At 38.0% G+C, this 24,065-nt stretch overlaps 1 protein-coding gene across 1 annotated transcript in view; it reads right to left on the reverse strand.

Moving 5' to 3' along the window:
* MAP3K5 (mitogen-activated protein kinase kinase kinase 5) overlaps positions 1-24,065 on the reverse strand; it is a 98,162-nt gene that overhangs the window by 64,413 nt on the left and 9,684 nt on the right. Inside the window, exons 2-3 of the mRNA XM_066545685.1 lie at positions 4,811-4,950; positions 2,080-2,103 (exon numbers count right to left, since the gene is read on the reverse strand). Of these exons, the coding sequence (XP_066401782.1) occupies positions 2,080-2,103; positions 4,811-4,950 (164 nt within the window). The remainder of the gene's footprint in view (positions 1-2,079; positions 2,104-4,810; positions 4,951-24,065) is intronic.

Raw genomic sequence — 24,065 nt, forward strand, 5'->3', positions numbered from 1 at the left:
TTATCCAAGAATCTTATAATTTATGAAGAAACACAATTTTTATGAAGCAGGCATTATATTCAGTAATTAGGCATGCAGCAACATTTTGGAAAGTCTACTTCCAGGTAATTTGGCTGAAAAAATGAGGAAAAGGGAGACAAAGGAGCTGCTAAAACCATTTCACTGACTTCCCTGTTCTAATACCAGGGAAAATACTTCCTCTCAGAAAAGATGTTATGTGGGTGTGCTTGAAAACATCTGAGACTTTCAAGGAACACATTCTTTTTCTGGCATACACTGAAACATTTCTAAAAGTGATAAATGACAGTGTCACAGTCGCCTATCCAAATTTAAATGAAAAACAGAACTATCCTTTCTGAAATAGACGAAGGCCAAGTTATCATACCTCTCCTTGAGCTTTGGGGACTGTCATTTAAAAACAGGACAAGATGACATCTCCCCTTTATTCTATTTTACCAGTCATCTCCTGCTGGTTTCCTGCTAAGCGAGCTCTTCCCCCTACCCTCCCAGGAACATTACATTAGTCACACATCATTTTCCCTAGGTCCTAGGCCACCAGAACAAAAACACAGAATGTAATACATTCATTTACAAGAATGGCCTTACTGTTCTCTTTTCATTTTATGTAAAAGGCCTAAATGATCATTTCTTCCACTTTCATTAGAGAAAGGCGAGAGATTTCTAGTCTAGCACATCTTTCACAGCCTTCTGTGAGTGTCTGAAAAGCACTTTTTGGATAAGAGCTATACAGAAACTCTATAGGGAAGCCTCTTTGCTTTTTTGGTTTTTTTAACAAAAAAAAAAAAAAATCTGTAATTTAAAATGCAGCATTAGACCAAAACTTTTACTGGTTTTGAAGCCATCTTTAGAAACACCATGCAGAGAAAAGAAAAGACTGCATCTTTTTGAGAGAGTCACATTTTAGACTGGCAAAAGTAATAACTTAATCCACTGTTAAATAAAGAAGTAAAATCAGGAATGCTGCCGTTTTCATGGCATAGAGAAAAATAAAACCTGGCCAGTTTCTGAAATTAAGTGCTTCATATCCCCCTGTAGAAAAATTTATTCAAATATATGGAATTGTACGGCATGCACATAGCACCTCAGGGTATCAGCACAGCACTGGGTAGCCTCTCTGAAATTATATCTTAGCAAATGTGGCTACCAGTAAGTCACGAAGCAAAGCCAAGAACAACTCGACATGTCAGATATATATTCTGACATGACTGGCCCTGCTGCTCCAGAAAAAACACATTAGAAAAACAGTGTTCTCCCAGCCACAAGTCTGCCTCCATTGAACTTGGGAGTGAAAAAGGGAAGGGAGATTTGGAAGGCCAACCTCAGAAATGAAAGAGACATCAAGGTGCAGAGACCTACAGTTTAATAATGATTGGCACTCAGACCACTGGGACCTGTACTACATTTTGACTAACAGCTCCAGGACACAACTTCTAGAAATAAATACTCTATAAATGTACTTTATATATATATATATATATATATATATATATATATATATATATATATATATATATACACACATACATATATATATATATACATGTACATATATATACATAGATATACACACATTTACATACATACATATATATGCACATACATATATTTACACACATATGCATATATATATATACACACACTTTTTCTTTTCAGAGCTGTAGCCATGGGTTTCTAAAATGAGCAACAGTTTCCAAATAACTCTACTTTCTAATAGAATATTTTTAAAAACATTAAAGAATACTGAATAGAAAAAGGCAACAAAAAAAAGGATAAAATGACAAATGCAAATGGGTGTGAGATAACATGACAGACAAGTAGAGGCAGCAGAGAAAATACCACTGATAGATACAGACAAGGTAAGAAGTGAGCCTGGTACCTAGCAACCAAGTGATTTACTCAGATTTGCTGCTAGAATTTCCAGAATTCTACGTCGAACTCTGTAAAATACAGTAGGAGAGCGCTAAATGACTTGAGTGGAGAAGAGAATATAAACAACATTAAATGAAACAGAAGTTTGGAATGTTTATGATTCAACCGAAATCCATGCATCATACTTACATTATTCTTCTGGAAAATAATTTCCTGAAATAAAAAAAAAGAAAATGTTGATGGCATTAGGAAAGATATTTGATCAGTATGACTTTCTAATACTACTGTTTGCACACATGACAAGAAAAGGTTGGTTGACAGATATTTTCTTATGTTTGTCAAATCAACATAAATGAGGTATTGTCTCAGAAGAGACAAAATTACTATGCAATCAAGTAGATACATACAACTTATGTATACATAAGAGCATACCTACTGTCTGCATGTTAATATACATATATACACCTATATACATGTCCCTCCATTTATAGATTTTTTCTAGAGGGATGATGTCCAGAAGTTGTCTATTAATAAACATCTATTCATATTGGAAAAGCCAAATATAGTAAGTAACATTTTGCTACCAGCAGAAGCAATCAAAAAGAATAGTAAAAGCAGCATTCATATGAGGTTTTAAAATATTCCAAAACTGCTTGAAATTCACTTGGCTCTAATAATCAGATGCAAAGAACATATCTTCACATTTTCAATGTGAATTTTCAGAGAATTAGAAGCACATCCAGATGGAAAGAGCTGAGTCCTGCACACTAATCCAGGTGGTACAGCTCAAGTATAAACCACTTCTGAACAATGATCATCTTGCTTCCAGCATGACTTGTCAGCAAGTTCTGATCCTAGGAATTGATAACAGATTTATCAGACAGTTTTTCCTGTGCCACTGGGACTGGTGAGCAGCTTCACAGGCAGAACAGCATTAAAAACAAGAACAGTGTCAAACCAAGGTTCCTCCTACTTTCTGTGTTGTTTAAGTCAGGCTTTGATAAAACTGTTCTTCTCCCTGTAGAGAGGGCATGTTTCACATAGGACTGTTTCTAGCTTTCCAAGTGTGGGTCATAAAGGTCTGGTCAAATCCCCCAGCATGGACAGGGATATCTTCAACTAGATCAGGCTGATCAAAATCCTGCCCAGCCTGGCCTGAGTCTTCATGCAGAAGAACATTTCACCAGCAAAAGTTTACTGCTTCATGCCCTGATTAAATCGTCTGCTGCAGTTCTGTATTTCTTTCATTTTCAGTTTTTTAATTCCTCCTTTCATACAGGATTAAAACTGCACATGCTCTCCTGCATTGCTTCTACTCTTTACCTGCTGGCTGTAACAAACACAGGAACAAACACTGCCTCAGAAGATGTCCCAGTATGCCCACAGCTACTATTTTTAGGCAGTTACTAAATAGTATGGAAAGGGTCTCACTCTTTGACTAGTTCCCTACAGGCTATCAAGAGCAGAAATACAAGCCCAGTTCAAAACTAAGGGAAACCAAAGGGAATCTTTCAATCAGCAGAGTACTGGTGGCAACTGTGACATCCAAGTCCCCCTGCACAGAACTGGGCTTCCACTGAAGCCAGTAAGAACCCAGCACGTGACCCATTTACAAAGCCCAGCTCCTAAACTAGTAAAAAGTTCTTCCAAGTGCCCAAGAAAGCCTGATGCCTCACCCCAAGTGATTTCTCCGTGGGAGTTGGGTATTTGGCTCCTTGCCCAGGACAATGAAATTCTGCTCTGCTTATACTGTAGATCATTGTACTTACACAACTGGATTAAATTTCCAGATACATCTTTTATCATTAGCATTATTTTTAGGGCTTTTATCTGTATACTCTTTGTGTTGCAAGAAGAAAGGAAATAATTGGATTGCAAGCGGTCCAGTTAGCTGAGAGAATTTAGAGGGGAGAGCAGGGGGCACAAACTGAGTTACTAAGCATTTCCTCCAAAATATAGGGCCAGTCTGAAAAAAATAGGACAGAATCAAAACTAAATAGCCTGCACTTGCCAGAAGCAGTGGAAGCAAACCCTTCCTGAGTGGTGCTGGTGCCCAGACTGCAGTCTGACTCACCAAGCTGCTCATTCTAAATTCTTCTTCTCAGGAAAGCTTGGAAGAAAAGTGAAAGAGCATAAAACACCTTCTGAGTAAAGCCAATGCATCTGAGAGAGGGGAAGTAATTGAAAAGACTGCCAACCAAGTTGTCTGTCCTTTCCCATCATGGAAGTTGCTAAACTTTTAGGATAGTTGCAGTAGGAAGCAAGTACCAACTTCTTGGCTGACAAAATCCACAGCCCCCATAGATTATCTTAAAACACCCTCTTGCCTTAAACCAAAGTACTATAACTGTGCACTGAGGCATGAGTTTTGTTCTTACTGACTCTTTTACACTGCTGCTAATCCCCAGAACAGCAGTCCTGCAGGTACCTGACGCAAACAGCTGTAACTCAGCAAGATTTAGCAGGGGGTATCAGGAGGCCCCATAAGGTTTAGCGGAAAACTGCTAATTTAGACATAATCTAAAGCCTAAGGATTATTTTACTGCCTACACACTACCACTCTCACAGGATTGTTATTACTGTAATAGTTTACCACAAACACCAGTAATTCCCTTGAATGACAAAGTCTTGCATTTAGTTTCTCATCTCAAATTTGGCAAACTTCTGTTTCCATAAACAGCCATTTAACAGCTAGGTATTTAACTGACTCCAATCAGGCAATCTAAATCTTTCTCTTTAGAAAACTAAACTGAGTTTTACAGCATGGCATTGTAGACATCTTTGCCAGGCCTCAGAACTTTTTTTTGCTATTCTGTTCTGAACCACAAGTGGTCTTTGTATTTCTTACAAAAAGAATTTATTTCAAGGGTTAGACTAGCTGTAACTTCCCCTCCAAACCCCTTTTTCCACCCTAAGCTACCTTCAGTGACTGCAGAGACTCCGCATTTGTGTCACAGTAGAGGATAATGTTGTTAGCCATGCTGAAGCTCTCCCTGACTCCCAGATGGTAGAACAGGGAAGGTTGACGGAAGGCATCACTCATCTCTACCACAGCAATATCTGCAGAAATAAATAAATAAAAAAAAATAATGTCAATGCCACACATTTCTGACAGTCAAATACATCTAGGTCATGTTTCTTCACACAATTTATTTTGGTAAGAAGGCCTGGCTTTAAGTAGGAAATAAGAGATCTAGAGGGATTTCCCCATTTTAGCTATTATGCTTGAATTTTGAACACAGTCAGCAGGATGTGGTTTAGTTTTTTTCTATGTCACTATTACTCCTTTATTTTTTCTTTAAATGAGACCTGAAAACGGTAAAAATGGATAAGCCACTAATCAAGAAAATAAAAAAAAATGTAATTGCTGTCTTGAAGAATAAAATTTGCTTGGTAAATCTATACATGGTGAATGTTAACCTTAGCAAAAAATAAAAGAAAAAATTACATTAGATGTACTTTTTGCAAGTTGCAATAAAAATTCATGTAATCTATAACATACTGTATAGATTCTGTACTAGAACCTGGAAGAAAACAAACTGAAAGGTAACATTCCAATATAAATCACCATTCAGATCTATTTTGATTCATACAGAGAAATGATAGAATGAGAAAAGGACATGGTACAGATGCAGAGAAGCAAAGAGGGAGTGAATATATAAAGGCAAAGAAACCCCATATAAGTAAAAACTTTACTGAAGAGAATTCTGTTCATAACAAAGTTTACCTGTGTGAATAATGCATGCAAGCACATACATGAATGCTTACAGAAACAGGAATGTGGTCCACAATTTCTCTCAAACCATGTGTTTATCTTGACAAGATTTGCACCAATGCCAAAGTATAACAAGAGGCAATTAGCTATTTCTGCTGACTCTTTGCAAGATTCCTGTTATACCAGGCAGCCTATTTCCATGGCAAAAGTCTTGTGGAATCAAGAGAGCAAAGCAAGAAAACTGACTCATCTCCACCTCTTATACAAACACCTTTCTGTCTTTTCACCCAATTAATTTTTTTCTTAGGTTTCAGGAAAAAATACCAGAAACCCAAACCCAAACCAGAGAAATAAGCTTCTGTTAAAGAGTAGGACAAGAAAAGCAGCCTGGGTACCAGTATCTCTCTATGCTTTCCCATTCCTTTGGAAGCTTCCATGACTGAAAAGACAGATAGCAAGACAAGCTCTGTAGGGAAAAAGCCTATACCCTCAAGTTTTTCTACTCTAATTAATCTAATCAGAGATTCTACCTCTAACCACAACTTCTCACCTCACCTATTTACTTAGATCATCAAAACTGAAATGAAGATATTCAATAAAAGATAAGCCTTGTGGTCACACTCTGAACTGGGGAAGCTGTGTCTCTCCAACTTGTTGAAAAGGAATACCTTTGAGACATCTAGTCTTCAGTAATGTGTAACTGGCCTACAGGCTTATAAATTATTAAAAGCCTGAAGGAAGGATAGATATACACAGGGGAAAGAGCAAACATTTGCCTATACGAGCCTTGGCTCTTCAAGAAACAAAATTAAAATAAAGGAGACTAATATGGTATAAAAAAATATATTTTTTCACACAAAAATTTAATATTATGTTTTCTAAAAGATTCATAACTTGTGTTCTAAGCATCTCCCTCTGTCCAATTCCACATAAATATTTGCAGTATGGATGCCATCAAATTTTATTGAAGCAAAAAAGGCAGTGCACTACTAAGACTACACATATACTCACTTTCATTAATTTTAGGAAACTGAAGCATCACAAAAGCGAAACAAGAATGACAATACCACTGCTATATTTTGGGTGAGATTACAGTCTATTTATTTTCTTCTGAAACTTGCCGTAATACAAGTTATATTTTTAACTGCTCTTACTCACATAGAAGTCTAATCTTGAGCAACTCCAAATCTATGGTACATATCTGTTAGTGCCAAGCAGGAAGAAAACTTGTGCAATGTGCCATGACTTAATTCTGCAATCTTGCAAGATAATGTGCTCTCACTAGAGTTGCAAAACTAAGATTAAAAGAGAAATATTACTTTACATGGAACCTGATCAAAGCTAAATTACAAAAAACACTTGAGAAATCCTATGTTAAAATGGCGAGTTCCTAAGATCATGAAGAAGGAAGGAGAAACTAAAAAAAAATTATGTATGTATATATATATATATATATATTACTGTCAAGCTGGCCAAACAAATTGAACAGAGTCTGATACAGGACCACACCATAGGAAACATTCCTGGGTCCTATACCATCCCTACCATAGTAAAAATAAAATAAAATAAAATAAAATAAAATAAAATAAAATAAAATAAAATAAAATAAAATAAAATAAAATAAAATAAAATAAAATAAAATAAAATAAAATAAAATAAAATAAAATAAAATAAAATAAAATAAAATAAAATAAAATAAAAACTATACAAAAACCTTGAGTTACTTACACAGATGAGGGAAGGACCATGAGTAAAGAAACATCTGTATGACTGACACTGAGATACTGGCATAAACTCTTCTGTGATACTTGTATTTTTTATGTAACTAAAGAAGAAAAGATATGTCAAGACTTCTGTGAAATCTTTCTGGATAATCTCATGTGATAGATAAAGCAGTGTCTTCCTTAGAATAGGTCCATCTTTTGTGAGGTTTTCCTGCTCATTCTAGCAGTTATATATTTTAAGATGAAGATGCCATTCACAACAAAGAGATCAGATTTCTCAAGTTCAGGTTAGGCCTCAGGGCTGGTATTGCAATTTCCAAGGGAAACAACCCAAATCTTACCTGCAATTCCAACAAGCCAGAAAAGGTATATGCACTTTTGAGATCAGATGTCTATTCAAATAAAAAAAACATATATCCTAAACCAGCTCTTCTGACAGACCTATTTCTGACTATCTTCTTTCACAATATCAGGAGAGAAACTCCTCTGAGCAAAGGAGGCATAAATGTACTTGACAGAAGTCAAATACTATGCAACTGATTTGGGAGGGGGGGAAAAAAAAAGATAAAAAACCCACCACAGAAACATGAGTGATATTGGTTTCTATAAAGCACCTGAAATGTACCATCAAGTGCACTACAAAACAGCCAAACGCTATATTCAGTTACATAAAATATGATTAGAAGTTTAGCAAAGATGAGCAAGACTGATGGTTTTCAAGACAAATCTAATTAAAAGTATACATACATATATCAATATTCTCATTAGTTACAAAGAGCCAGGATTTAGCTAAGCCCAAAAGAACTGTTTGGTCATCAATACATAAACTGCCATGATCCTCTTTATCAGGTTCTCACTCTCATTTCCCCCAAATGAAATCAATTGAACATTCTGATGCCATAGAGGATAAGTTTTCTATTCATTGGAGAACACAATTTCATAAGTGGCAAAGTGGTATTTCAACAAAGGTGGAGGAATCTGCTCCACAGTTACACTGGAACTACTCCCTTACCAAAACACCTGTGGTTTGAGTTTCAAGGCAAGTAAAAAAAAGCCTGATCAAGCACAGGAATCAGAGTAGAGCTCTCTCAACAGCTAGGACCTCAGAATGAAGCACTCTGAAGACCAGGAACATCAGTTCACTGACATCAATTCACTTCAAATGCTCTTGCACACCTTCCATGTTGCAGCAAACAAAGTCTGTTCAGGCTCCAGCAGACTAATGAGGAGGGTGGGTGTGGAAGCACACTGCATAAAACAGGAGAAAAGACAATAAAGTGCAAGAACTGCACGCTTTGCAACCTCACTGGCTGCAAGAATGTGAAATTTAATTTTGTGCCCAAGACCGAAGTAGGGGATAAAATTTACTCTATCATGAAAGTCAATCTAATGACAGATCGCTGATACTAAAGAAAACAGGTATAGAACAGTCTTTACCTTTTCTAGTAATTTTCGACATTACAGCTAGAAAGTCTTACAATAGGTCTAGCAGGAAATTATTGTCTCCTGATAGTTTATGAACAATAAAGTCTAATTACAACCTTCTCTCCCATCTCCTTAACAGCTGGCACGCCTAAATAGATAAGACTAGAGCTTCATTCACTCTGGCCTAGGCACCAAAACCAGCATAAACCCAGCAGCAGGCAGTTTAGTGTCCATGTCCTAAATCACCCCGAGCTCTGTCTGCCTGCTGACAGCAGCCAAACTGCCTCTAATGAAGCTGCCTGTGTACACATTAGCTGAGTAACCACACACTGAGCTGCAGACACGCCAACTACTGCGCAATCACAACCTAGACTGTTATTAGGCTAACTCACATCTACACCAACAATAGCTTGAAACACACTATCACACATCCAAGAGAACAAAGTATCACTGCAGTAGTAACTGGCTTCTTATTACCCTGGGAAATCAGATTCATGAGTTGGAATTGGAGGCAACCTACTTAACCTCTTTTACCTGAGAAGCGCTGGAACAGTACACATCTCTGTGAAGTCTGGCATAGATTAAAACTATCTTACCAATCATTCCTAACTGTGATGTAAATCCACTTACTTTGCTTTAAGTTATCTACGCAAAGACGGACAATCCTATATGTAAAATCTCTGCTAATTAACTTGTCTTGAAAAATGGTAAAAACTCAAGAGTATACACATTAAGATGGCGAAAAAAGGGTAAGTGTCTATTAGTGGATACACAGCCCTTTGCTCTTGACTATTAGCCATGCCTTTAGTCACCAAGACAGTGATAAATGAAATGCAGTGGTCAAAGTTCATCTCCTACTCATTGTTTTAAATGTAACAGAGCAAAGAAGAATGTTTAAACAAGTGCTCTGAGATATCTCACATGTACACCCTACTTTTTGATACTACCTGCTTGCCACAGTGCTGCCAGGAAAAGCAGTGAATACAAACAAAGCAGCTATACAACTAATGAATGTTTATGTTTGCTATTATCTTGTGATTAATTGGTATTAAACACATGACCATTGCCTTGCATTCACTGTCCCACAATTAATCAGGGGAAAAGGAAAGATGATAACGGCAACTTCTGAGACCAGAATTTTGTGTTCTTTTCCACTTGAGGGCTAAAAGAGTAAGATACCATTCTGACTGAGTTATAGAAGAAAAGAAAGGAGGGCAAAATTTATTTCGGTGCAAGTGTGAATACCAAACTTATTTCATACTGCAGTAGCAGCTCTCCATTCAGCCTCAGAATGATGATATGATGACACTTACTATTGGGCAAACTTTCAGAAACAAGCAAGGAATCCTTATCTACTTCAACTTCTTTATGACTCTCTGTGCTTGGCATAGATATTTTCCTGTTTATCAGAGACTGCCTGCATGAGGTAGGAAATCTGCTTTGGCAATCCCAACATGTCAGTACAGATTGGTATTTCTGGTTCAACCGTGGAAACCACAGTGGCACTGACTTGTCAACAGCACTGGAAACAGACATTTCCTGTCAAGAGTGTCTCATATGGCTCCAAGACCGGAAACAATTGATGGGAGCCACTGAGGTGAGAATACCCAAACACAGGTGAATGGCCAACCTCCCAGGAAACCAGTCCAGCCAAGCCAGTCTGTTGGGAGAGGCTAACAAAAAACCCAAACAAACAAACAAAAAAAATCACGCCACTTTGTAAGGGTGTCTGAGGCTTGAATATGGGGAAGGAAAAGCAGGTGATGATGGCACAGGCAAGTTAAGTGTGAATACCAAACATTTCATACTGCAGTAGCAGCTCTCCATTCAGCCTCAGAATGATGATATGATGACACTTACTATTGGGCAAACTTTCAGAAACAAGCAAGGAATATCCTTATCTACTTCAACTTCTTTATGACTCTCTGTGCTTGGCATAGATATTTTCCTGTTTATCAGAGAGTCAAGCCAGTTTGTTGGGAGAGGCTATCAAAAAAACCCGAACAAACAAACAAAAAAAAAATCACGCCACTTTGTAAGGGTGTCTGAGGCTTGAATATGGGGAAGGAAAAGCAGATGATGATGGCACAGGCAAGTTAAGTATGCCATATACTAGAGAAAAAGGATGGCATTTGTAGAGGCTTGAACTTATGCACAAAGTAGGCTTAAGAGCATCAAGACAAAAACAAGTGATGGACATGAGCTAGTTCTTATCTAGAGAAATGCACTATGACGTAGGAATCTTATCTTACTGTCTCAAGAAGTAACCCTGTCTTGAGCAGTCTCATTTTTATGCAATGGAAGCAGAGATCCACCATGAATGAAGTACAGATCAGAGCCTGTCCTGCAACCTACCCAAAAGAGAGTTTCTGAGCACAAATTCCCAGAAGATACAACACAAACCCAGCTGTCTGGTGAGTGGTCCCTTTCCAGATGCTGCATAACACAAAGTTGAGCTAGAAATAATTAGAGCACTTAGTACTTGCCCAAAAAGCACCAAGTTACCTTTGGATACAGCAGTACTATTTCTATTTTGCCCTCATGCTGGTATTAAGAGCCCACTGTTCCTTGAATAGTTAAACTGAGCTGAGCTGCTCTTGAATTTCAAAGTGAACTCCTACACCTAGACTTATAAGCAAAAAGGTATGATTTCACTTCAGATAAACTCAATAAACAGCTTTTACTGTTGCAGGTGGTTCTGACTCTCTTCCACATTTGTTTCAGATCTAGTGTGGTCAATACACAGTGAGACAACTCAGTCTCTCTGTTTGCTTGGAGGGGTGGGGTGAGTGTGCAGGATCAGCTGACTCCTGGATCAGTTAGATGATCTCACTTTCCACCTACACAATCACTAGGTGCTATATAAAGAAGGCACCAAACATCACAACATCTGCAAGGAAGCAACTGAATACCTACTTAGTCCTGCTTGAGAGTCACATATTGTTCCAGGTCGGTAAATTTTAATCCTCCATACAGACATGGATGCAACATCCACTTGTTTAAGAATCCTATATATAACATCACAGGAAGAAGAGTTCCTTAAGGAACAAAACAGAAAAGAAACAAAAAAACACAAACACATTCTACCTCACAGCATTAGGCATCTATAGCCATACTGACAGACTCTAAATTGAGTATGTGACTCAATTTAGATCTCTAGGAGTCTGCTCATTACTAAAAAAAAAAAAACAAAACAAAACCCAAACTAGCTACTCATGTAAAAGCAATCTTTCCTCCTTTTACATCATTAATAACTGTTTGTTTCTTTCTAGTTAAGGTAAGAGAGAAGAACTACTTAAAGACTGACAATGTGCAAATAGAAGATGTCCCTGTATAAATTTAAACTGCAAATCACAAGCAAGTTCATAATCTACAAACTCTAATGTCCTGGAGAACTGCCCCAAATGTTTAACTGATTGGCAGTGATCTGCTGTCACACGGGAGCATTAAAAAACTTGCACCCTGTCCCAATACATCAAGGTGCTCCTTAGTAACACTTGAGCAAATTGATTCCTGCCAACTTTTGTAGCTAACTGGCACACATCACTCTCACAAAATCAAATGTAATACTTCACCAAGTAGAACTAACCAAGCAAGGAGGAGAGAAAAACAAGTTACTTTTCTTGTTGCAGCAACAGTATTCAAGACCAAGATCCTCCAAGTGAAACTCTGGCCTTTTTGTCTGCACTATGCTTCAAAGATGGGAAGGGAAAAAAACCTCTTGCTTCTGTAATCAAAAACTGATGAGAGATAAGCTGAACACAATTACCAAAATAAAACAGCAGAAGCTGGCAAGGAACTGGTAACAAAAAGAAAGTTGTAACAGCTGTTAGAAAAGAAATGAGACAGAAAGATAGAGATGACAAACAATAAAGGGTTGTGCAGGAATTAACACATCAAACTACACATCAAAACCTAAATTACTGTGTCAATGATCTGAAGACAACTGAAACAATATAGAAAGGCTTTCTGATAAAGAAAAAGAAAACAGAGGAAAGCTTGAGTTTCAAAAAATCCTCTCTCTCGGCCCAAAAGAGGATTATAATGTTATCACATGATTCCAACCCCCAACAATTCAGAAAAACCACTCTCAGCTTAATGCATGTGGGAGGAACTCAGGATCAGGCAAGAATAAAAGATGACAAGCAAACAAAGAGCCATTTATTCAAAAATAACCTCAATATGTTCAGACTCACTGCATCTGTATCAATCCTAGTGAAACAGGGCCCCTAGTACCAATAACACCAAATACTAAAGACTACCTTAACTCTGAACTTTGCATCAGAAAAAATACTCGGATCACAATGGGGTAACTACTGAAGCTCAGCTGAAAGCTGGAGCACATTACAGGGCTAGATTTAGGATCTGTACCAAATGCTATTTAAGCAACCCACTACACAACAGCAGAAACAGTCAATGGAAACAAGGCAGGCTGCAGGAAACCAGTACTTCTACATTGAGAAATTTTGTTCAGAAGATCTTCATCACTGTAATTTTTTTCAAAAAAGACCAAACACTCCTTTGGCCTGGACAGGATCTTAAGCAGGCAAACTCCTAGATAGATAGAGATAGAGATAGAGAGAGTGATAGAGAGAGTGATAGAGAGAGTGATAGAGAGAGTGATAGAGAGAGTGATAGAGAGAGAGCGTGATGGTACTTACGTGATTATTTTGGTTTATGTCCCATGTTATGTGTCTTTGAGATGCAAGATGAGAGTGATTATTTATTCTCTGGAGAAGTGACTGAGCCTACCCAAGAAGAAAGAACTTGCAAGAACACAGGTGTGCCAACAGAAAAGTTCAGAGAAAAAAGGAGAATCCTATGAAAACCAAACAGCCAGGTCTTATGGGTGGTGGAAAGTTTTCCAAAAGTCTATGTGAACTGCAGAATTTGCAACAGCTCAAAAGTTGCAGAGAACATTAAAGCCAAGGAAAGAAACGACCATCCACCTCAAGAACAGGACAGGCAGGAGAAAAACCTGATCAAAAGTTCTTTTTATTTCTGTCTTTCCTGTTCTGTTTATTTCTGACTTAATGACCTCAAGTTTTCTCCACCTAAGAATTCTTCTAGCTTGAGTTTTTATACTAAAATCTAACTATTTTCACTTATAACACAGTTATATATTTGGTTTCTTTGCCCAGCTCACTGTGACAAAAATGTCTACACAAATTCACTTCCAAGCTTCAAAACTATGTCTGGGTTTCATTGCAGCATCTGGAGGGATCAGGTCAAAACTCTGTTTTTCTTCTCTGCCAGAAGCCAGCAGGCAATGTGGCAGAGATGGTAAGAATGGTGCAAGTAGAGACTGAGCTTTTTTAAACAATCCACACACATTTAGAGTAAAATGTTGCGCTACCTAGAAAGCAGAATATCAACAAGTAATTTAGTGCTTAGTATTATGTGAACAATTAGAGCTGCTTTTCTTCCTGTATGATACTTCGCATCCACTACCACTGAACTTCAGCTGTCCTTTAGCTGTTCATTTCCCTGGTACCATAAAACCTTCTGCAATTCTTTACTGCCTGTTCTCTAAAGTTTTGACAGGCCTGCACCAGAAAGAAATTTTCAGATCAGCCGTGAAACTTCTGAAAAGCCCAATTCAAAAAGAGAAAGTAAGGAACAATCCTTTTAACAGCCTGTTTTTCTAGAGGCAACCTTGCTTCATTGCAAAACTTAACTTCTTTTCCTTTCCTTTAAGAGTCCACTTAAAGGTTATATCTGTCATCTCCAGATATTTTGTCCCTTTAAGAGTATTTGGTAAAGTATGCCATCAAAAGCTTTTTGACATTTCAATATATTGTCTTAAATGGATGACCCTTAAGTACAGGCTCATCAGAAGAGTGTGATTTCCTTCTACAAAAAACCCACTTCAACTCCTCCCTGCTGCCAGATTTTACCCATGACTCTAAATGATGTGCTCTTCATTTATATTTTTAACCCATTTGCCCTAATGTAATACCAATATAATCTCCCACTACAATGCTGCCAACACCAAATAAAGTCAGAAGTCATGCACCAAAAAAATAGCAGTCTGCAGCAAGTATTACTCCAACTCTTTTGGAAACTGTCTTACTAAGGCTTCCATGCCTTTTTACACATTTTTAACTTGTTTACTCATCTGAACAAAAGTACAAAAGTTCTCCTTCCAAAGGGCATCATTCCATTTCTTCGTCTTCTTAGCAATGCCACCTGATGTAGATTACTTTAAAATTTCTGTTAATAAACAGCACACATTATCTGGAAGGAATTTTTCTTAGAATGTCTTTATGCCATCTGAAAGCTCTTCCTGTTTTTAGATAATCCTGTCAATTTCTTGTTGAGAAGCTTGCTCATTTTTACATATGTTCTAGTAGAAATGTGGCCTGCACCAAGAGGAGCTAAATGTCTAAGACAGACTCTAAACCCTTCTCAAGAAGGCAAGAGCCACACCCATTAAGCCACTGAAAAGACTCTGGAAGTGTTTCTAATACAAAGATGTACAAATATTTCTTACAATATTATTTTCAAGTAATGAGAGTTAATGTTTTCCAATCCAGTGATACCAAAAATGGTTTAAACTTAGAAGATTCATGAGCAGCAAGTACAGATGGAAAAATAAATACAAGCACTTCAAGATTATGATGAACAGCATCTGGAATGCCTGTAAAAAATGGGAATCTTCCTAAGCCTCTGAAAATTTGAAAGCAGAATTTTTCTAAGAGATGTAAACAAACACATTTGTTAAATGTTTTTATTTAGTCATGGAAATACTTCCATTCTAAAAAAAAACCCCTTTTTTTCATAAATAATACAACACTTGAGAATTTTAGACCCCAAATTTCATGATAATCAAAAAAAAAATGCCCACGACTCCTGCTTTTCACCACCCTCTCCACAGAAATCTCTACCTTGTAGCATTTTCACTGCTGTGTCCAATGTTTTCCCATTAACAGAAAGGCTTTGACAAAACTAACTGCCTGAAGGATTTGGAATTTCACATGTTCTGTTTTCTGATAAAAAACAACACTGTCTCTTAAAAAGTGCACAAATTTTGGCAAAAAGGAAAAGAAAAAACAAGTGCAGTACGCCATGGTACATTCTAAAACATCTGGAAATTCAAAGAGTTTCCAAGTCATTTCATGCATACACAATATATAACAGGTCTTAGAAAACCCATCCCTCAGGAATGTTAGTCCTTTTAAAGACTATTTAACTATGTCCTCGTATGGAAAAGTGCTTCTTTTAGCTTCTTATGAAGCTGCTTACAGATAAGAGGTAGAAAGTCAAAAATTAAAAATTAGTCATTACTCCTTAATAAATCTTTCCTTTCCATTCCTGATTATAGATTACACCATCTTTACCTTTGTTTTTCTTCTGGAAAGATCCTATCTAGTCAGTCTCCACCTGCATGGAAACAATTCCATGAATGATTCTGATAATCCACTTTTTCCCTTGTCTTTGTCTTCCACCAAGACTTAAATTCAGTTTTTCAAATGTGGTGATGCACATGGTAAAGATATAGCACATCACATTTGTACAGCAAACACCTCATGGAGTTTTTAATTTCTTTCTTTCTTTTCTTTCTTTCTTTCATTGTGACTGCTGACAAGTTTATTTATTACTCCTATGAGGTTTTCAGTAATTTATTCACAACAGCTCTAACCTCTGTTACACATGCCAACACATTAAAAAATATGCATATCCTTCAGCATTTAGTTGTTTTGTGTCTCTGTCTATTCATTTGATTTTAAAATTGGTCTAGTGACTGCACTGACCAGTATTTCCCAAAATAAACCTGTATAAGCACTAGTTTATCAATTGTTTCCTTGCTCACAGATTTCTGGGTGGCAATGCATGTTCCTTCCCTATGAGCACAGCAATGAATTTATCATTGCTAGCACATGAATTTATTATTATTTATTGTCTATTTGCAATGTCCTAAATATTTGTTGTTTAAATTCAAAATATTATGTCTTTTCCTAGTCATCTGCACCTTACAAGGTCTATTTATGTTCTATTTCAAAGAAATCCTTGGAAAAACATAGACACATCAGCATCTGTTTCCATACCTCATATACCTTATCCATTTCCAGCCCCTCCTTTAAAAAACAAAACAAAACAAAACAAAACAAGAAACTACCACCACTTTCTTTCAACAAAGCAAGCTGTAGAATTACAGTTAAGCTGCTTTTCCCACGTAACACTACAACTAAGGCTTCTCAAGTCAAACATGATTTGAAAGCAGGTAGGACAACCTTCACAGGGCTTGGTCAGACCTCAGTGATCTGTAAGTCACAAGTACAACATTTGCACGCAGCCTTCCTTGCAATTTAGCAGGAAAAAACCCACACACAGCACTCAACCACACAAATCAATTTACTTGAGTCAACACAGGTGAAGTACAGCGTAAACAAAACACACCTGATTAAACCTAGCTTGAAAGATCCTCTGGGCTCCACCAAAAACACTGCAAAGAAGTATCAACTTCACTCGGAAAATAAAGACTTAAATTTAAAGATGAGACTGTTGTTTGCAGTATTCAGAAATTTAAAAAAGCAACCCTCCATCAAGCTAGACACTCGTCACTTACACTGCACATGGCACAATAATTATCTTCTATTGCAACAATTCACAAAAGATAGAGCTGGGATCAATGTCCTGCTTTGCAAACCACTCCACGGTACATTTTTGGGTAATCTTGCCCTGTAACACAAAAGCCTCAAATACTTATAGAAATGTAAAGGACCCTGTTAGAAGGTAACAAGGACGACGAGTTTATCTCCAGTAGAAAGAAGCAAAGTTGCAGCCTTGTCTACAGTTGCAGACACACAAGTTACAAGATTACACTATTGTTGCCAAGTACAAGAAAGTGCAGAACGGCTGTTGTTTCATAAACTTCATCCCTCACCCGTTCCCAAGGACAGCAATTACACAAGTCTAGGATAAAAGTTCAGACAGACACAGATCCATCCAGCCTCCTTTATTTAGCTTAAGCTCATCTCCCTTTTGCACAGACCAAGCTTGAAATGAATTTCACAATTTGAGCTATGACTTTTTGCTTTAGCTTACTGGAACACAGATCACAGAACTATCCCTTGCCTTTCAAGACTGTCAGAGTAACAGTGAAAGTATCAATAAAGAAAGGGGAGACAAGGTGATACACAAATTATTCTTATTAACGAGGACAAAATCTCCCACACTAGTTTTCTACCAAAATAACCACACATGTGCACAAGTAGTAACTTGGTATTTAAGTTACTGGAAAAATCACACTCAAAATTCCTGAGAAGCAACTACTAATTTGCAAATTAATACAGAAAATATGACTGCTCACACCACCGCCGTCTGCCTGTAAGGCAGCACAGACTGCCCAGCCTCACAAGTAACTGCACTATTGCATCCCCCAAAAGAAAACGGATATGACTCATCTGAGTTAAATTCTTTAACGCTTGACATGATTGCTGCTAATTGTTGCAAAACGAGATTAAACAGATCTGATAAGAGTTTGGCTTTGACAATGGTAACTCCAGGTGGCCTGTGATAGCTATGATTCCGTTCTCATTCAATTCAGTTTTACAGCAAAAAAGAACAGCCTTGGATTATTGTGGCTTGTCCCTCTATTAATACAAGATGCTCAAACTTTACTTCCAAAGGCAGCCCATCTCTGCATATGATTCAAGTACCAAAACTGACTTTTATATGGCTATGGCACTAATTTAGAATTACTACAGTACAATTTAATATCCAACCACTGTGTAAGAATGTTTCAAGTTTCAGATTTTATGTTAACTATCATGGAGGTTCTTGTCTTCGTAACAGAAATGAGTCGTATCTAAATCACCAGTGATCACAACAGCAGTGCATCTGATCTAGCCAGCAGCTCACAAACTCAGGAAAGCTGAGTTCTCTCCTCACCTTTAGCTATAGTCTACTGCCAAACCTCAGGCAAGTCATTTACTCTCCATCCTTTTGGTTTCATTCTCCTTAAAATTTTGAGATGGCTATCTGTTCCCTCCATAAAGTGCTTTAGTCTCTCTGGATGAAATCCTTAAGTAAGTACATTACCCACGAAGAAGAACGGCCAGCATCAGAGCTTGCAGAAGCAAGATAAAAGACTTCAAGATAAAGCACTTGGAGCATTGTAAAAATTGAATTCAATTCTGAAGTATTTATATATGGACATTCACCAAGCTAGGACAATGCTGAACGCCAGGTACAGAAAAAAAAATTTATATATTGTATCAGCAGCACTTATGAAGCAGAATTAGCACTACAAAGGAGGTTTTAAGTGTCTTACATTGCATCTTATTTTTGAGTAAGAACAAGGACTACAAAATAGAAACACAAGCAAATATTTTACTTGAAAAAATAGTCTACAAAAGTCTACAAAGAATATAGTCTTTAAATATTTTTTAAATCACAGTAGACAGTAAAACCTCATGCTAGTTAGCCCACAACTGAACCAAGGAAATGATACTAAAAGAACTTTATGAATTCATCAATTCCAAGTGCCTAAATCAGTGGAACAAGAGAAAGTTTGATGACTGGCATAGATTAATCGAGTCAAAGTGGCAAGAATTACCATTTACATATGAAACTGGTGATTTGCTTAATCTAATCTATTTCTTTCTGCACTCTATGTACAGGTAAAAATGTTTTCATTCCAAGTAACTTCTGGAATTCAGTTAATATTCCAAGTGTTCAAGTACCAATTAACTAAAACAACTCAGTAAACATGATCTCACCGCAATATTCAACACAGGCTTCAACCTCCATTCAACCTGCAGTGCTGAAATGGTAAAGATAACAGTAATTTATGCTAAAAACAGAATTCTTTTTTTTCCCCCTACAGCAATTATTGATGTGAACAGGAAAGCTACACAGATGTAAATCTGAATAATTGCCATCAAAATAGATATTTAGCTTTACACAAACTAAATAACCCACACAACTTGTAGGAAACCTAGCTCAGTTTGCATTTGTATCATATAAACATTTAAATTCTCATGCTTCAGGCTCTTCATCTTCTATAGAAGAGAAAAAGAAATATTTAGGATGAAGAAACACTTGAGACACTGAAGAAAAAAGGGTGACATCTCCCACCACCTACTCACACATTCATTTTTAGCAGAGTAACCACTCTTTCACAGAGATTTATCCAAAAATACCTGGATATAAAGGCCAGCAAATTAAACCACAAACTCTAGGAAACAAGTTTGCCAGCATAGACCGAGTAATTTACAACAGCATAAGCCAAAAATTAAGCTCCTGAAATTTAATTTGTTTCTTTTGCAGTTAACCTTCTTCATTTGCCACACTGAAGGCTTTTCAATAGAACTGCAGGGCAGTTACATTTAAGCAGAACTTAATAACTGAAAATATTATATCTTTTATTAAAAAAAAATAACAGATGTGCTCTCTGAGTTATCAGTTTGACTAAAAAAATCAAATGTATTAAAATGGAAAGTGAATTTTTTACATCACATTCAGTCATGACATTTTGTACATTTCCTGCAGAAACAAACTGATGATCCATGCTGGAAAAGATGCACAAATGTTATGCTTGCAATCTAGTTCTATATGGTGGATCTGAAAGATTCTTATTCAACCAACAGCACGTATTAGCAGGTTATTTGCTGAGTGACCATTGAGGCCAGAGATTTGCAATAGCTGCACACTGCCCTTCATTCAGTTTAAGGGCCTCAAGAAAGACTGTGAATTTGGAAGCTAAGATAGCTGCTGGAACTGTGCATTCACAAATGCAGTATCTTTAACCCATCTTCCTGAACAGACATGGCACTGCAACTGTGCTTCCCCAGCTCTGAACTGAAGCTTCAAAGAAGCACACTTGTTACACCTAAACTAGGAAGCCAGTGTAGCCATGGTCACCAATTAAACATGCCCCAGGTCCCACCTCTGCATCAGGACTGAGTGGCTTGGAATGGTTTACATCAGTCTTAAATCGTCCTAGCCTCAAGCTGCTCCCTTCAGACAGGTCACTGGGAATGCTGCTGAAGCTCTACTCATTGGCACAGCCCAAAAGCATGCCAGAACAGCATAGGCTGCTGAGCTCTGCTATCCATGTGTAGAAGCCTAGAAGATAAGGGGACTAATGTGTATGTCTCCAAACACCAATAGCCGGATAACTGTGGAGCCAACCAAGGATTGTTGTGAGAAAGAACAGGATGTGGCTGGAGAAGGGGGCCATATAGAGGTAGGGAAGCACTTTTCCGGGACAAGCGTCCTTGTTCTGGCTCCTGGAGATAAGCACAACAGAGTGCAGTGTGTGAATGAGATCAAGAAGTGGGCATGGACTATAGGGGGGATCAAGACCACCAAAGATCTCCAAAGCCCTCTAACCCATTTCCAGAAAGGTCTAAAAGAAGGGACTGAGCATGATAAGTATTTTGCATAGAAAGTGAGAAACTTATCTCCAGGGCAAGAAAACTTATCTATAAAAAGCCCAGGTGCATGTGCATCCCAGGACCTCAGCCATGCATCAGCTGGATCAATGCTGGGGCCAGGACTGCTGATCTCTCTTCCTTTTTTGCTCTTTCACCCTCTTTAACCCATCACTCTCTCTTCCTTTTCACTCTGCCCCTTTATTCAAAACCCACTACTGTTACTTATACTGGGAGACAATGGGCTAAAATACCAATTTTCATGGCAAGTATATAACCTAATGAAATTTCATAAGTTTTTGCAGACCCTCTGACTTTTGTCATTCCTTTCGACCATGAGCACCTATGAATCTTGGGTGCTCCCTTTAAGAGTGGGACACCACACCACTCATTTGCTAGCTAAGATATAGTCAAAATTTCAATTCAGGCGGCAGAATCTTTGCACTTTCAGATGATGAGAAGTCCTCAAGTTTTTGGTGTAATACACAGCAAAACTCAGAGAATGTTTTCAAACCTTCCTGTAAACTGAAAGTGTCTGAAAAACATCAGACTGGGAGCACAAACAGCTGGCACAGCAGCATGAAATACATTCCTCAGCCACCCTGACCGGAAGAGGAAAGGATATGAGGCAACCCACAAGGAGACAAGATCAAGAATAACACGAAACCACGCCTTTAGACAATCTCAACACAGGTTGCTGCAGTCCTGCTTTTGGTCTGTCCTCTGGAATGCATGCTCAGCTCACAGAACTTACTCAACAGAAAGCTAACCAGAAGGAAATAAAGGAGTGAGTTGGCAATCAGGCCAGCTCCATGACCTACCTCATCATGTCATTCTCTGAACACTGAAAGCAGCAGCAGGGAGAAGCATGTTAGTTCATTTTCTTCTTCACTTAAGTTGCCATGGGACTGCATCTCAAAGGATACAATACACTCAACTATTCCAGCAGTTCTACTTAATGAGAGTAAGTGCACAGAAAAATGGATTTTATGATCGTCTTACCCTACTTAGCACTGCAGCTAGAATGAGGCAGCAGTATACTCTTAGCAGGAGGGTAATTATCTTTTGTAATATTGATATGCATATTGCAGTAACTGTCATCTTGCTTGTATTTATTTATTGGCATTAAGGTTATTTGAAAATGTGCCATGTCAACTTTCAGTGTTAGAAATCTGAGACAGTACTTGACATTACTATGGCAGTAGCTCTAAACACAGAATCATAGAATGGCTTGGGTTGGAAGGGACATCAAAGTTCACCTAATTCCAACCCTGCTGCCTTGGGCAGGGGTGCCACTCACTAGATCAGGTTGTTCAGGGCCCATCCAAAGCGGCCTTGAACACTTCCAGGGATGAGGCATCCCCAACCTTTGGGCAATCTTTTCTAGTGCTTTGCCACCTGCTGAGTAAAGAATTTCTTCTTAACATCTACTCTAAACCTGCCCTCTTTCAGTTTGAAAATTAGTTTTAACCTTTCAGTTTAAAACCATTCCCCCTTTTCCTGTCACTATCTGGCCATATAAAAAGCCCCTCTCCCTCCTTCTTTTAAGCTCCCTTAAGGTACTGAAGGGCTGCAATGAGATCTCCCTGAAGTCTTCTCCATATTGAACAACCCCAGGTCTATGTCTGTAAATCAATCTCTTCAATTCATAATAGATAAGGAATATATAATTTCTTACAAACTGAACTACATATTGAAGACAAGTATCTGCCAGTTTGCAACCAGACACAGCACAAACTGAAATCCACTAAGGTTTGCCTACCAGGAAATTTTTCAGCTGAAGCTACTATTAAAGTACTTGAACAGAGAGGATACAGAGACAAGTATCAGGTTGTCAACACACTGATAACTCAAAGCAGAGACACTTCTGGGATGCTGCAGAACAGAGACCAAAATGCAAGCAGTTAAGCAACAAAACGGACTGGAAATTTTCCAGTTCACACCCATTTGGCAGGGCTTGCTGCAAAAGCTCTTGCTTTAGTACAGTCCATTTTCCCAGTGCTCTTATTGCATTTTGGCCTTCTCGCATCAGCTGGAAAAGGGAGGTCATGGTTTCTGGTAACAGAATTAGTGGCAAGAATCCCCATTTTCTTGTTTAATTTGTGGAATGCTTTTAGAACACATACTTTTAAGACTTTTTCCAAGTACCTCAGAATTGTGAAATGCACCCAAATGTGTTGAAGTATTTAAACCATGTTAAATCCACTTCACACTTAATGACCTCCACAAACTTCCGGTGTTATTAAGCCTCAATGAAATAAGCAGATTTGAGTACATCTTCAATACGAGCTCTTGGAGTGGCTGCTAAATCCAGCCTGAGACACTTCTCTCCCACAAACAGAGCATTCTGCAATACACCCTGAGACTGGTCCAGCAAAAAGCTTCTAGCACAACTGGGCTGGGCTGCATCCCAGTCTCAGCTGGACAGTGCTGCCAGAAAGGCTTGTCCAGAACCAAGCATCCACTGTGAGTCCCCAGCTCTGTCTGAGGTGAAAGAGCTTCCTTTCTCATGCTGAGAGGTTGATGAAGTACTTTCTCTCCAGCTACAGACCTGGACTCAGCAAAGCCATGGGAAGTTCAAACTTCACTACTGGAAGCCTTCTATGGTTGTAGTGAGTCAGGGTACCCACATGCTGCCCTTTACTTGTGGCAGCAAGTAGAAGAAAGAAAAAAACCACCTCTGTTCACTCTGATGTAGGGCAAGGAAACACCATAATCCCTCAAGAACAAACCAGAATTGGGCACTGCTGCAAGACCCCAGCAACTCCTCAAAGCTAACAGCATTAGTGTCATATAATATAATAATATAGCTGTACAAGTTATTTTGGAAGGGCTACTTTTTTTTCTGGCTTGCCCTGCAATATCTGCCATGCTTCATATTTGCCACATTCACTATACACAGAGCTGTTATTTCTGGCTAATAAATCAGGA

The sequence above is a fragment of the Molothrus aeneus genome, chromosome 3, assembly GCF_037042795.1.
Source record: "Molothrus aeneus isolate 106 chromosome 3, BPBGC_Maene_1.0, whole genome shotgun sequence".
NCBI lineage: Eukaryota > Metazoa > Chordata > Aves > Passeriformes > Icteridae > Molothrus > Molothrus aeneus.